Source organism: Cavia porcellus, unplaced genomic scaffold (genome assembly GCF_034190915.1).
Source record: "Cavia porcellus strain 051 isolate PalLab524CR breed Dunkin Hartley unplaced genomic scaffold, mCavPor4.1 scaffold_20, whole genome shotgun sequence".
Classification (NCBI taxonomy): domain Eukaryota; kingdom Metazoa; phylum Chordata; class Mammalia; order Rodentia; family Caviidae; genus Cavia; species Cavia porcellus.
This window is the reverse complement of record NW_026947503.1, coordinates 48,460,688-48,477,651: the sequence shown is the minus strand read 5'-3', so window position 1 is coordinate 48,477,651 and position 16,964 is coordinate 48,460,688. Positions and strand designations below refer to the sequence as shown.

The window sequence follows — 16,964 nt, the reverse complement described above, 5'->3', positions numbered from 1 at the left end:
AATATTGTTTTCACTGTTTTGCTTTGTTCTGATTAATTGTTTTGCTCTATTTAATATTCATTTGATTGGTTTTGCAGTGTTTTGTTCTTGGTTTGATTTTGCTACATCTAATTGAATGGGCAACTATTGTGTAGATAACAAGATATTCTGGGGTAGCTATTATGGTTATGCCAGTATCCTGCTCTGAAGTTCTGCACCAATTTCACTGCATTGTCTTGATTGGCTTTGTTCTGTATTGTTTTGTTGTATTTTACTATCTTTAAAATTAAAAAAAAGAAATTGTAGACAGACTTGTAGTATTATTTATATGAAATAATCCATTTTTTTCCAGTTCATCGATGGCAATTGTTCTCTGTAGTACTCTGGCTCAATATTTTTAGTTTACTTCCTTGTATTGTTCCATTATGATTGTGATTACAATTATTTTATTATTGCAAAAATATTTTAAATTGTTGGGGCTGGGGGTTTAGCTCAGCGGTGTAAGCACCTGCCTTGCAAGCAGGCGGTCGTGAGTTTGATCCCTGGTACCGATAAAAATGAAAAAGACAAAAAAACAAATATTTTAAATTGTTATTTTAAAGAGATTAAGAGAAAGGATAGAACAAAGTAGATGAGAACAGAACAATGTAAGCAACACAGTCTTTCACCACAAGGCAACCCGATATAACAGTAGCTATCATAATGTCTCTTTCTTTGAAATAGTTAAGCGTAACTTCATATACAAAATATCAAACATAACAAAATAGTATAAAAACATTCAAGAGAATGAAAGTAATACAGAGCATTCAGAACCAAATAACAGAAAATAAACAATGACTACTATATTATCTCATTGTCCATAAAAAATTTGTTTATACTATCACACACAATGAAATCCAATAAGATACAACATGATAGAACCAAAGGAAACAGAAGAATAAAAGCATGGTAGGACTTCAAAGCAAGATGATATTAAACCAGCCATGGCTATTATAATGTCTTGTTTTCTTCAAAATAGCAGTTCATACCATCACAGATAATAAAACCAAACAAACCAGAATAAAACCATTCCAACTAATGAATGAAAACATTATAAGGCTTCAAAGCAATGTAATGGGGAATCATGATTACCATAAACTCTTATGTACTCTTACCATTTCTTACACTAGAGAGACTATACAGTATTTATACATGTGTGTTTGATTGATTTTACTTATGTGTATGGCCACAAGTTGCGTCCATTTCTTTATAAATATCTCAAAGTGGTCATCCTTTATAGCTGATTAGTACTCCACTGTATAAAATCACTGTAACTTTTCTACCCAGTCCTCAGTTGATGGACAATTCGATTGTTTCCAAGATCTGGCTATTACAAATTGTGCTGCTATAAACGTGGGTGCACATATATCACTATAGTATGATGTTTTTAGTACTTCTGGGAATATGTCTAAAAGTAGAACAGCTGCATCAAATGGGACTTTCAATCCAGCCTTTTGAGGAATCTCCAGACTGAACTCCACAGTGATTCCACCAGTCTACACTTCCACCATTTCAGAAGAGTTTCTTCTCCCTCACAGCCTCTCCAGCATTTGTTGTTGGTAGTTTTCTTGATCCTGGCCATTCTTTCAGGAGTGAGATGGAATCTCAGTGATGTTTTAATTTACATTTCTCTAATGACTAATATTGATGAAAATTTTTCATATATTTATTTTCATTTGTATTTCTTCATCTGTGAACTGTGTGTTCATCTCAGATGCCCATATTTGGATTGGGTCTTTGAATTTGGGTGTCTGATTCTTTTATATGTTTTAGACAGAAGTCCTTTGTCTGAAGGACAGTTCACTAAGATTTTTTCCCAGTTTGTGGGTTTCCTTTTCACTATGCTGGAGATTTCTTTTGACGTGCAGAAACTTTTTAATAAGACGTGATCCCAGGTATTGACTCTGGGAAGTATTTCCCGTGCAGTTTGATTCCTGTTCATGAATTTTCTACCTACCCCAATGTCTTCAAGACTTTTACCTACTTTGTCTTCTAAAAGATTTAGTGTTTCTGTTTGAATAATCAGATATTTGATCCATTTAGATTTTAATTTAGTATATGGTTATAGGCATGAGTCTAGTTTTAGTTTTCAGCACATGGACAGCCAGTTTTTCAGCACCATTTGTTAAAGAGACTGTCCTCCTTCCAGTGAACATGTTTGGCCCCTTTACCAAAGATAAGCTGGCTGAATGTGTTCGTAGTTGTAGTTGTATCATTTAATCTCTTCCATTGATCTTCAGATCTGTCTTTATTCCAGTACCATGTTGAGTTTATTACAGTAGCTTTGTAGTATAACTTCAAGTCAGGGATTGTGATGCCTCCTGACTTGCCTTTGCTGCTTGCAATTGCCTTTGCTATTCTAGGTGTCTTCTGGTTCCAGATGAATTTTAGGAGTGATTTCTCTAGATCTATGAGGTATGTTGATGGTATATCCATGGGGATTGCATTGAATCTGTATAACAGTTTTGGGACAATGGTCATTTTCACAATATTTATTCTTCCTATCCATGAACAAGGAATGTCTTTCCGTTTTCTGAGATGGTCTTCAATTACTTTTTACAGGGTACTCTAATTTTCCCTGTGTAGATCTTTTACTTCTTTGGTGAGATTCATCGCTAAGTGTTTCACTTTTATGGATGCTGGTAAGAAGGGTGTCACTTCCCTGACTTCTCACTCTGTGATTTTGTTGTTAGTTTATAGAAATGCTATTAAGATTTGAGTATTGATTTTGTATCCAGCTACATTGATGGACTTATTTATTATATAGAGGAGTCCTTCAATGGAGTTTTGGGGTCTTCATTGTAGAGTATCATGTCATCTGCAAATAATGATAATTTTACTTCCTCTTTTCCTATCTTTACCCCATTTACTCTCTCTCTTGTCTAACTTCTCTGACTAATAGAGGTTTAATAGGAGCAGCGATAAGGGACATCCTTGCCTTGTGCCTGATTTTCAGGTAACGCCTTCAGTTTTTGGCCATTTAATATGATGCTGGATGTTGGTTTGTCATAGATGGCCTTTATCGTGTTGAGGTAAAGACAATCTATTCTAATTTTCTGTAAGGTTCCTATCATGAATGAGTATTGGGCCATATCAAAAGCTTTTTCTGCATCTATAGTAATGATCATGTGATTCTTTCTTTTGGCTTTATTGATATGGTGGATGACATTTATTGACTTACATATGTTGAACCACTCTTGCATGCCTGGGATGAATCCCAGTGGTCATGATGTATAATTTTCTTGATGATGTGCTGCATCCTGTTTGCCAATATTTTATTGAGAATTTTTGCATCTGTGCTCTTTAAGGAGATTGGCCTGTGATTCTCTTTTGTAGTTGGGTCTTTCTCAGGTTTTGGTACTAGGGTAGTATTTGCTTCCAGGAATGACTTAGGAAGAATTGCTTCCCTTTCAATTTCATCGAAGAGTTTGAGGAATGTTGGCATTAAGTCATCTTTGTATTTCTTGTAGAATTCCGCAGTGAATCTGTCTGCGCCTGGGCTCTTCTTTGCAGCTAAGGAATTTAGTACATTTTCAATTTTATCAATAGAAATTGGATTATTCAACAGTTTTACATCTCTTTGATCCTGCTTTGGTACTTCATATGTTTTTAGGAATCTGTCCATTTCTTCTGTGCTATCGAATCTGTGAGAATAGAGGTTTTTGAAATAGGTGTTGATGATCTGTATTTCCACAGAGTCTGTAGTGATTTTGCCTATATCATTCCTTATTGCATGAATTTGAGCTTTTTTTTCCTTTTTAAAAATTAGGTTGTCTATGGGTTATCAATTTTATTTATTCTTTCAAAGAACCAAACTCTTTGATTCACTGTTTCTTCAGATTGGTTTCTTAGTCCTATTTCATTAATTTCTGCTCTCATTTTTATAATTTCTTCACTTCTTTTGGCTTTTAGCTTGACTTGCTCTTCTTTTTCTAGATTTTTGAGGTGTAGCATCAGGTTGTTTATTTGTATTGGCTCTGTTTTCCTGATGTGGGAACTCAGTGCAATAAATTTTCCTCTGAGGACTGCTTTCATTGCATCCCACAGATTCTGGCAAGTTGTTTTTATTTAGAGGTATTTTTTAATGTCTTCTTTAATGTGTCTTGTGGTCCACTGATTGCTCAAGAGTGTATTATTCAATTTCCATGTGTTTGTGTTGTTTTTGCAGTTTCTTTTCTCATTAATTTCTAGTTTTATGATGCTATCATGTGATAACATGCATGGGATAATTTCAATTCTTTTGCATTTATTTAAATATGTTTTGTGGACTAATATATGGTCTATTATAATGTCCCATATACTGCTGAGAAGAATGTATAGTCTGATGTTGTTGGATGGAATACTGTGTATATGTCTAACAAGTCTGTTTGTTCACAAGTGTGAGTCAGTTCCGTTTCTTCTTTGCTAATTTTCTTCCTAGTTGATCTATCGCTTGGTGTCAATGGTGTATTAAGGTCTCCTGTTATAATTGTGTTATTGCTTATTTGAATTTTCATTTTTGTTAACCCTTGCTTTCTATAGTGGGGTGCTCTGGATTTTGGCCCATATATATTTAAAATTGTTATCTCTTCCTCTTGAAGTTTTCCCCTGACTAGTATGTGGTGACCTTCTTTATTTATTTGGATCATTCTTGAAGTTCACATTGTCTGCAAACAGAATAGCTACCCCTGCTTTGTTGTCCATTCCTGTTGCATGAAGTATTGTTTTCTATCCTTTGACTTTCAGTCTGTGATTTTCCTTTTGTGTTAGATGGGTTTCTTGTAGACAGCATATGGTTTGATGTTGTTTCTTGATCCATTCTGCCAGTCTGTTTCTTTTTTTTTTTTTTTTTTTTTTTTTTTCTGTACCAGGGATTGAACTCATGACCTAGTACTTGCCAGGCAGGTCAGTCTGTTTCTTTTAACTGGTGAGTTATGACCATTCACATTAGTGGTTATAACTGTTATATATTATTTTATTGTTGACATGTTATTTTTCTGCTGTCGTAACTTTACCTTTCCATTCTGTTTGTCTGCCTTGCTTAGTGTTTTTTTCCTATGCATATCTATAATGCCTTCCAGTATTGTTTGCAAAGTCTGTTTGATTATCATGAAGTTCTTCAACTGTCCTTTGTCATGGAAGTATCTTATTTCTCCACCATTTTGAAAGACAGTTTTTCAGAGTACATCTGTGTGGGTTGGAGGTCGTTTTCTTTTAGGATCTGAAATACTACCCTTCATGCTCCTCTTGACTTCTTTGTTTGTGTTGAGAAGTATGCTGTGATTCTGGTACGTTTTCCTTTGTAGGTGATCTGTCCATTTTCCCTAACAGCTTTTAATATTCTGTTCTTATATTGGGTTCCTGGGATGGTGATTATTATATGTCTGGGTGTAGTTTGTTTTGGCTATTTGGGGTTATATATGCTTCATTAATCCTAATGTCAGTTTCCCTTTTCATGTTTGGGAAATTTTCAGCTATTACTTCTCTAAATAGCCTCTTGATATCATTTGTGCTGTCTCCTTCTTTTTCATTTATCCCTATCACTCTTACGTTGTTTTCCTTTGCATCATCTTGCAGCTGTTGAATTGTTATGTTCTGATATCTTATTTTTAGAAAAGTGTTTTCTTTCCTGTTCACTAGCTGCAATCATGTCTTTAAGATCTGTAATTCTGTCTTCACTTTTGTTGTGGTGGTTTTGACATATTTCAATGGAATTTTTGATTCCTTTAAATCTACTTCATGCATTCTGCTTGTTTCTTATACTGCTCATTCAGGGATTCCATCTTTTTGTTTTGTTCCTCTAATTTTTTAACTGTGTCTTCTTTAGATGTGTTCAGCATTTCTTTCATTACTTTTATCATTTCTTCTTTTTCCTGGAATATTGTTTCTAATTTGAGTTCATTTATAGCTTCCCAAGTTGCTTCTTTATTTAAGTTGTTATCCTTTCAGGCATTTCAGGTATATGGCTTATATTTGCTTCTATCTACATGGCTCCTAGGCTTTCTTGGGATGGGCTGGAGGTTTGCAATTGCATTTTGGTATTTCATCTTGTCATTTTCCTATATTTCCACGTTTCAGGGATGCCCAAAGCTTTCCCCAGGTATGTTGGAAATTGCCTCCTATGCGCTCACAGCTCCTGGGACTGAATGGAGGTTTCTGACCATGGCCTAGTCAGGCCCACAGAACTGCCTGTGCCACCTCCAGTGTTCCTAACCAATGAGGGTGATGGTCCAAAGCTCTCCCTGGGCTAACACTAACGTGCTGGAATGCATCTTGTGTGCCTCAGATCTCTTCATGAATGAAGGTCACTGAGCATGGTCTAGTCAGGCCAGAGAAACCTCCAGATCCTAGTCCAGTGTTTCAGGGAGTTGGGCAGGCACTTAACTGCTGGGAGTGATGGTCTTAAACTCTCCCCAGAACAATGCCAGCATGCTGGAACACACCTTGCATGGCCTTAGCTCCCCTATTAATTTATACAACTGTATAACTTATACAACTGTAATTTATACAATTGTAATTTATACAACTGTAAATTATACAACTGTATAAATTAATAGTAAACTACCTTGAAAAAGGAATTACTAAGTAAATGGAATATATGTGTGTAAGGATTATCGATAAACTGTTTTAAAAGGAGATAAAAACATGGATTATATTTTCCATCTGGTAAGGAAAATGTGTATTCAAATTATTCTAATAATTTATACCTTAAACCCTTAAGGTAAATATTGCATAAAGAAAAAATTTAATTGTAAAAAATCAAATCTTCATTTTATCTAAATACATTATTTCCAGTTATTTAAAAAAACACAAAATGAATTAAAAATGCAAATATTAATGGACATATTCAATATCTTACTATTTTAATACAGCTTTCAGGATAATTGAAAGATCAGTCAGAAAATAAGTCAGGAGTATAAAAGATGTCAGTACCACAATTACAACAGTTAGCAAAATGAACTGTCTTAGAATTGTGATCTCAATTGCCCATATATTAGGATACAAATCAATCATTAATAAATATTAGCTTAACTTGGACAACACAGACCACTTTTATGAACATTTCAGGATTACACAAAAACTTGACTTTATAGTAACTAATAGTGAGAATGGATGGGTTAATTTTCTAAAACTATAAACAGGCTGATTTTGCAAAGACAATATTTTCTTTCTAGAAAGTTTCTTGGAGATTATTTTTGGTCTAATTTAGAAAAACAACATAAATAAGTGGAGGGATAGATCATGGACATGTTTAGAAATCCCAATCATAAGATTTAATTTCTTCCTCAAATGATTCATAAATGAATATAGTTCCAACAATAATTCCAAGAAAATTTCTTAAGAAAATTAACAAGATAATATTAAAGTTTAAGGTAGATAATCAAAACTCTTTATGGGTGTTGAGTATTACTCAACAGATTCATAAATAAGTGAGTAGAAAAAGAAATTCATACAAATATGGAAGTCTGAGATGAGAGATAGAGTTATCAACATACATATATGACAGAACTGTCAATTTCTATATACATAGATCTGTCTATATAAATAAATTGTATTGTTAGAGTATCTTTTATACATTAGAAAAGTATGAATTGGAGCCTCATTTTGCATACTTGTATCTGAACTTTATATTTTCATATTTCACTTTTGCTACCACAAAACTTGTAAGTAAAAGAATGATGGGGGGTGCTGGGACTTGGGGGATCAGCCAAGAAATCAACTAGCCAGCTTTCCTGATAAGCTGTGCAAATCATGCACATTCCAGGGAGGGAAAAGACAGCACCTCCCATGAGCCTAAGCAAGCAGATGCTTTTGAGAACAGTTTGAGTTGATAACAACAAAGGTACATAAAGCAACTAAATGCTTATACTGCTTGATTGATTATGCAGGCCTGGGGCCAGAAGTCTGAGCATCTCTTGTGAGGATGACAGTAAGCAATATAGCAAATATGGAGGATTATACTACTTTGTCCTAAAATTTCAGTATTGTTTTCACTATTTTGTTTTGTTCGGATTAATTGTTTTGCTTTATTCAATATTCTGTTTTGATTGGTTTTATAGTGTTTTGTTTTTGGTTTGATTTTGCAATACCTGATTGAATGGACAACTATTGTGAAGATAACAAGATATACTATGGTACGTATTACTGTTTTCTTGGTCTCCTATTTTAAAGATCTATAACAATTTTGCTGCATTGTTCTGATTGGCTTTGTTCTGTCTTGTTTTGTTGGGTTTTACTATCTTTAAAATAAGAAATAAAGAATGATGGGTGAAAGAAAATCCCTCAATTTTGATCTTTGTAAATATAGTTTCATCTGGTAGAAACATGAAATGTACAAGAGCAGAAAACAAATGCATATGAAATAAGAGTGTTTTTATGTCTTTAGGGTATGAAAAATTTCTTCCACAAATTTAAGAAAGTAAAAGGCTCAAAGAATGGTGTTAATCATTTCTCTACATTTAAAACGAAAAGTTATGAAAGGAGAGCAGATACACAAGATATGAAAAATTCAGTAGAAACTGGGAAGGTAATTTGACCAACGTGAGGGGAGAGTGTCAGAAACTGAAGACAAAATGGTGATATTAGATGATGTTCTCAGTGATGCCCTCAAAACAAGAAAACATGGTGCAAGCTTTACCCAAGAGCTACTAGGTGATTCACAACGACAATGACAAAAGCAACAACTCATAATTTCAGGAATAATGGAAAACCCGAGACTCCTCAGAAGATATATTATGATTTGCTTACTGAAATCATAGTAGAAAATTTTCCATATCTATGGCAAGAATTTAATATCCAAGTACAAAAGACATATTAAACCCTGCATAACCTTGACCAAAAATAACCACTCCATGACATATCATAATTAAAATTTCAGAAATTCAACAAAAAGAGAGAATATTGAAAGCTACTAGAGAAAAATAGCAAGTACCTATAAAGGCAATCCTAACAGAATATCACTGGATTTCTTTGCACAAATATTAAAAGTCAGAAAAGCTTGAAGCAGTTTTTCAAGCTCTAAGACAAAACAACTTTTAACTTATAGTTTCACATACAGGAAAATTAACCTTCAAAACTAGCAAAGAAACAGACTTTTCGTGGCAAAGAAATCCTCAAGAGATACATGATCATTAAATTAGCAATGCAGAAAATACTTAAAAGGAAATGGAACAAAGATAGGTAGGATCGCCAGGAAGAAAAAGTCCAAAGAAACTGCACATTTAACCAGAGGAGTAAATAAACAAACAAAATAACAAAAAAGAGAAAGAAATGAGCACTAGAAAAATAGTATAGTGATAGGATTCAATAAATACCTTACAATATTTCTCATTGCCAATGGTCTAAATATTCCATCAAAGATACAGACTGCAATGTTAGTTAAACAGTTCAATCATATGTTCCCTTACAAGAGACATACCTCATCCAAGAGGATGCATATAGACTGAAAAGGAAAGGATGTGGAACGGTACTCCATGGAATTGGAACCCCAAAGCAAACAGGAGTAACTGTTTATTTTTAGCTGCAGCAAGCTTTAATTCAAAATTTTTAGAAGAGACAAAGTTGGGTACAACACAATGGTGAATGGAAAAATTCAACATGAAGAGATTACAATACTAAAACTGTCAACCAACTGTTGACATACACAAATTCCTAAAATCTACTGAAAATAAGATAATAGATACCAATAAATGATAGGTGTCAAAAGATAAAAGTAACAAAATAAATATTAAATAACACCATTGAAAAAACAGATTTAATATATATCTATAGAGTGTTCATCCTACAACAGAATACATATTATTTTCAAGAACAGATGGAATCTTTCCAAAATTGGCCATATTTTAGGCCATAAAGCATACTTAAAAACAAAAATTAAAAATCTCATGTATTCTATTAGACCACAGTGTAAAGCAGTTATAAATCAACAGCAAAAGAAAGCCAAGATACTACAGAAAAAAACATAGAGATTAAATGCTGTGTTACTGAATAATCAGTGTGAAGGAATCAGGAAAGAAATTACAAAGGAATCAGGAATAAAATAACATTTTTTTCCTAGAATAAAATGACAAGGAAGCACAAAATACAAAAGCAATGCTACATAAGACGACAGTCCTATAAAGGAAATTTATAGCTGTGAAAAAATACATTAAATGAATATACCAGTCTAAAATAACCTAATGATGCATTTACATTTCCTAGATAAATAAGGACAATCTAAATGTGAAACGAGCAGTAGGAGTGAAATTATAAGGATCTGAGAAGAAATTAACAAAAGTGAGGGACAAAACTACAAAGATCAATGAATCAGAGCTGGTTCTTTGAAAGGATAAATATTGAAAAAGCTTTAGCCAAACTTACCAAAAACGGGGAGAGATGCCATATCATTGCATTTAGAAACAGAAAATGTAAAGTTAGTATAGATTTCACTGAAATCCTGAGGAGAGCCTAGAAGAAATGTAGAAATTCCTAGACACATATGAACTACCAAAATTAACTCAAGGAGATATGAAAACTCTGAAGAAACTAACAATAGGCAATGAAACAGAAGCAGTAATAAAAACTATCAACTAGAAAAATTTGAGGTCAGATGGATTAACTGCATAATTCCACCAGAATTGCAAGCAATACCTAGCACCAGCTCTCAAACTGTTCCATTAAATTGGTGGGAAGGAGCCCTGCTAAGCTCACTCATGGAAGCAAGTATTTCCTTGATACCAAAATTGGACAAGGAAAAAAAAAATAAATAAAACAACCTCCCCTACAGAAAAAAATCAAAATTACAGGTCAATCTCCTTAAAGAATGTAGATGCAAAATCTTTAATACCCTGGCAAACAATGCCACAAATCATTAAAAATATCATACATCATGGCCAAGCTGGCAACTCAGTTTTAACCTTTTATAGGTATCTTCCCCAAAGGATTGAAGACTTTATACTACAGTGATATATGCACAGTCATATTTATTGCATTGCAATTCACAATAGCCAAATTCTGGAAGGGTCCTATACACATCAACAGATGGATGAATTTTAAACTTGTAGTATATAGACACAATAGAGTACTACCTCACCTCCCAAAAAGGAAAAAAAAATGTGAACCATTTGTATAACAATGGAAGCACTTTGAGACCATGGTGCTAAGGATAGAAACACATGATCTAATACACATGATCTAATATTGCATGATATTTTTTATACAAACAATCCAAAGTATGCACAATTTAAAGTACCAAATACTAAGTAAAGATAGAAGATATGAAAAAGGAAAATTAGACTTTGTGGAGATGGAAAGGAGTTCTAGAGATAAGAGGGATAAAAAGGAGGACAAGGTGAACTTAAAGTGGATTAAGTGTGATATGTATTATGAACCAATTTTCCATAATGAATCTATTCATTATGTACCACAAACATATACCAATAAAAGAGAATTTATTATAAAGAAATGTAAGACAATACATTGAAGCAGTTTTAACATATGTTAAGTAAAATATCTGGTGTCTATCATGGTCAACAAATTATTAAAAATCAGTAGAGAAAAGAAGTCAAAATATGGAGCAAAATCATGAGCATATTTTTATTGTGTGTAAAAATATATCTATATGACTCCCAAAGTCATTAATGCATTCTACTCCAATTAATAATTATAGAATAATAAACTATACAGAGAAATAACTAAAGATCTTAATGAGAGAAAGTGACAAAAGGTCTTCTTAATTCTAGGTAGGAATGTAAATAGTCAGAGAACTGTATAATGTGTCCTTTAGTATATTTTATATATTTATCATCTTACGTATTTTATTTTTCTTTAATATAATGAATGAGATATGCAGAATAAAACTTCAGGACAGATAAAATCATAGTGAAGGCCAGAGTGGTTCCAAGTGTGAGAAGGACTCAGCATACTAGAGCTGATTTTGTGCAAGCAGCGGTCTACCAGTCATACTGCAGGCAGCCTCCAGACCAGAGACCAGAGATTTCAGACTGACAATCATCAGAGAAGCAAGCTCCTCATTTACAAACCTACAGGAATTGAAGCTGGTCAAAAGGGAAAGAGCTTGAAAGCTAGCATCCCTAGGAAGAAACGCAGGGATGTTGGCAACTTGGTTTTATTCTAACAGCCCTGGAACAGAGAAGCCAATTGAATCATGTGTTGTCCAGACATCTGAAAGGGAAATATTTAAATAGGAAATGAATGTTATGTTAAGCTGCTAACTTTGTGAAATTTGTTATGCAGCCATAGAAAACTAATAGAGGCATAAATTTGACTAAGTTCTATTTAATTACTAACATAAAATTTCCTACTCATAGATGAAAACTAAAATCACTCATTTTAATCTTTAAATATGAAAAACTCACTGTTTTTGATAAAACAGATACTTCTTTTGTTGATGTTTTTGCTTCTCTTAGTACTTCGTTCACTGTTTCTTCACTCTCCTCAATACTTGTTTTAACATCTTCTATTTTTGAACAGTAGTGAGTACGCAGATTATTCAGTTTACCAACCTCTTTCCTAGGAGAAAAACACATTTGATTTCACCCATATTGAATAAATGGTAATGCATGTTTACATTTGCTTCTGACAATTGTGGAATTCCATAGCAATTTCCTATTGGTAGAAAAGTAACCCTTAGATATTCATAGTGAGAAAAAAAAACCCCAGTAGCATTTGACTTGGGGAGTCTGACTTTTTTTAATTCTTTATAGGTTCTTTTGTCTGGCGGACAATTGGCGAGACATTTTCATGCTTTGTGGGTTGCCTTTTCACTTGGTTGCAGCTTTCTTTTGCTGTGCAAAAACTTTTTTATAATATAAGATCCCAGTTTTTGATTGTTTGAATTCCCACGCAATCTGGCTTCTCTTTGTGAACTCGCTACTTACACCTATGGCTTCAAGAGTTTTACCTAACTTCTATTCCAGTAGATTGAGTATTTCTGTTTTAATATTTAGAGCTTTGATCCATGTGGAAATCAGTGTAGCGATTCCTCAAAAAACTATGAGTAGCAGTCTCATTTGACCCAGTTATTCCCCTTTTTGGTATTGTCCTTGAAGAACTAAAAACATCATACTGCAGTAATACATGTTTTGGAATTTTGTTTTATTTTTTCCTCTTCAAAATCAAAAAAAGAAAATTATCTAGTTGACACCAAAAAACAAAACGTCTCCTAGAAATTCAGGAGAAAATACATACCAGTTCCCAAGCAATATATGATGTGGTTATTGAATTGGTGCAGATTCTCAGATATCAATCATGGTTAAGGTGGGATCCACTACAGCTGAAAGACAATCTTCCGCAGAAATGCAAATGGGTGAGAATAAGATTCCTGACCCTTGCCTGTCTAGGAAGCATGGGTTTACCTATCAGAACTCCAGCAGACAGGTAGGCAATGAGAAGTGCCGAGCGTCAGCAGTGGAGATTTATAAATAAGCTTGGCTGAGTTGCCTTCTGTGAAATGACTTTTTCTTCTCTCAATGACCTGAGAATGAAGCATAGACTTTTGCCTGAAAGATGGACAGCTGCCTAACACACAGTGAATCTGCTTTCTTGATTCCTCTATTCGTATCTCCGTATGAAGTTCATGCCATCAGTTCCTCAGTCTTTTGAGAATTTCTCACAGTAAACATTTGCTATGATTCTGGCTCTACTGGTAGTCTAAATTGTGTCATTCATTCTCATGTCTACTAAATAAGAACAAAATTAGAAGAATAAAAGGGGAAGGAAGCTTCTTATCTTTTGTTAACCATGATTACATAACACAGTAATCAAGACAAGGTTGTATTGGGAAAGTAACCGACAACAGATCAATGAAACAGAATAAAGAACCTAGAAACAGATACACACAAATATGCCTCTATGATATGACACATTTACAAAAGCAATTTAATAAATGGCATTGGAACAATTGTATAGGCACAGACAAAATAAAAAATACCAAGAACTTCTAATTGTCACATGTTATACACAGTTTAAAAATTATCCATTTACTTAAATACAAAACTAGTATTTTAAGAAAAAAAAATAAGGTGACTTAATAGAGGGCAAAAGGTCTTACACATGACCTTACATCCATAATGCATTAAGGAAAGAACTGACAAACTAAATTTTATCAAAATTCAAAACTTTTTCCCTGCAAAATACTCTGATTGATATGAAAAGATAAATTTTATAAAACATAAAATATTTTAATTACATACTTGATATAATCATGAAAATTAGCCATTTAATTAGAAAATGGGAAACTCCTTGAACAGATACTTCACAAAAGAAAGAATGCAATTATGAAAAGTCACATGATCCACTGTGGAGAAACTGCACATTTCACACACTGTAGTGAGAGTGCAAGATGGTGTAGAGTCTCCAGAAAAGTCTGACAGTTTCTCATGAAACTAACTTTACACTTAACACATACGGTGGATTTGTAGCTTGTGGGCAACTTGTTAACAACCAGCTGAACTGAATCAGCGTTGCGCTGGATGTGGAGCCCACCTAGGATTACTGCCAACATGAAGGGAGAAGTGCTGCAGGAGAGAGGAAGAGGTGTTCTCGGTTCTCCTGGGGAGTGTTGGTTACCTTGTTGCTGTAGGTTCTCCTGGAGGAGCTTGCAGAACATCCTTCCTGATACGAACCTGGCTGTTCTCATCATCAGAGGAGCTCAGGATCTTGTCACTGATAGTGGCTGTGGTCCACTTTGGGGGAGCTCTGGTCTTTACCAGTTCCTAGCTTCAGAGAGGAAGATGGTGTACTGTTCAATCTGCAGAAGCTTGTCACTCTGGCTTCCTGACATGAACTCGGCTGTTTTCATTCATAGTTGGGGGACCTCAGGATCTTATTGTCACTGAGCATGGCTGTGGTACTTTTTAGGGGGGTGCTCTGGTTCTTACTTTGAGCATCGCTTCCTGGATCCAGTGCAGATCCTTCATGCCGCTGGCACAGGCTTTCTGGCTTCCACTACTGATCTTCGGGACTTTTCAGTGCGGATCCACAAAATAGACTTCCATGAAACACTGTGATGGACTGTAGATCTTCCGCTGGACTCCTGCAGGATATTGTCATGTGATCCAGACCCTCAGCTGGATTCCATGTAGTCTTTATTGTGTGGAAAGATTTCCTACACTTTTGTATTTGAATTATTGGGTGACTATTGTAAAATAATTTTAAAAATTACACATCCTGTATTAAATTGTTTCCCTCGTAAACCCCTGGCTACAACCCATATTTCAGCTAAAACAACCCATATCTCAGTTACAGCAACCCATATCTCTCTCAGATGGTTATACCAGAGAAATGAAAACTCATGCTCATACAAAAACTTGTCCATTAATGTCTGTAGCAGTTTTACTAACAAACGCAAAAAACTTGAGACAAAATAAACGTATCTTAAAGGGCAACTGGTTAAACAAACTCCTACCTATCCCTAAAATGAATCTTACTCATTAATAAGACAGAAATGAATTATTTATATACCCAGCAAGCCAAACTCATCTGTATCACATTGTATGTAATTAAAAAGGCCAAAATCAAAAGGTTACATGCTGTGTGAACTCATCTATATAATATTCTCAAAAGGACAAAACTGTGATGATGGAGAGAGGATTAGTTGTCAGGAGACAAAGAATGGGCAGGGAGGACAAATAAAAGAACAGCACGAGGAATAAAACTGTTCTGTATCTTGATTGTATGAATGATTAGCAACTGTATATATTAGATAAAACTGCATATAAATGCACATATCCTGAAGTAAGAATTGGAAATATTTTTATAGAGCTAGACCTCAAAAAATTAAACATTAATGGGTAATAAGTAGGTGTGAAAACATTATACTATTTTGTAATGTTGAGAAAAGTTTTCCTTAAAATTCTAGAAAATGCATTATGAGAAAAAAATGATAAATTTGACATTATTAAAATTAATAAATGTTCTACCAGACAAGAACATGATGGCTAGAATGAAAGATCAAAGTACAGAATTGGAAAAGATACTTACTCATATAGCTAAGAGAGGACAGTTATTAAAAGTATTTTGAGACCTCTTTCAAATTCAAAAGAAAAGAAATAGATTAAAACAAGTAAGGACATACATTTTTATGGCTTGTCATGCAAGGGACATCCAGATGGCAAATAAACCACACGAAGGAGTTTGACATCATTACCTTTCTGATAAATGCAACTTAAAACACTAATGAGAAATTACTGCCCAGCCAACCAGGGGCTGAAGTCTTGGGGAGTTGATACTATGAAGCGCTGCTGAGCTTGTGGAGAAGCTGGGGCTGCCATAGATTACTGATTGCAACAGTAATCAGGGACACAGTACTGTGAAATGTGTACTGTGAAACAGTGCAGATACTTCAGAAAGAGACTAGGCAGTTGCCTCTTAAGCAAAACATTTGCCTCAACTAGTATTCTAGTACAATCCCATTCCTAGTATATTCCCAGGAGAAATTAGCTCTTATTTCCACAGAAAAGCAAGTTTCCAGAACATCCATAAGTTTATTCATAAAAATCATAAAGAGAAAATGTCCACCATATATGTCCATCATACAAAAATAAATAAAAATTACACTATGTTTATACTGTAGAATATTTCATGGTAATGAATACAGAACAATACAGATACAAATTCTCCATGATGAATGCCATCATTACGCATGTCTAAAGTGTAACAATAAAATGTGATTTGAAGAAAAAAACAAAAAAAAATAGGTGAGTAAATATAATAAACAATGGTGAATGAAAAGACAGATATCAAGGTATGTATGCTGTCCATTTCCTTTTAAACAAAATTCCAGAGCAGGAAAAACTGATCTCCAGCAATAGAAATTAGAATGCTTATTACCTTTAGGAATAAAGATGGAGAACAATATAGAATAGGAGGGAGAGTAAGAAAAAGTTCCAGTGAACTTGAATATTTCTGTATGTTAATCTAGGTCTTGCTTGCATATGAATGCACATATTGAAAAATTTACCAACTTG

At 34.1% G+C, this 16,964-nt stretch overlaps 1 protein-coding gene across 1 annotated transcript in view; it reads right to left on the bottom strand.

Moving 5' to 3' along the window:
* LOC100733432 (coiled-coil domain-containing protein 178) overlaps positions 1–16,964 on the bottom strand; it is a 54,834-nt gene that overhangs the window by 22,839 nt on the left and 15,031 nt on the right. Inside the window, exon 4 of the mRNA XM_063232028.1 lies at positions 12,354–12,507. Within this exon, the coding sequence (XP_063088098.1) occupies positions 12,354–12,507 (154 nt within the window). The remainder of the gene's footprint in view (positions 1–12,353; positions 12,508–16,964) is intronic.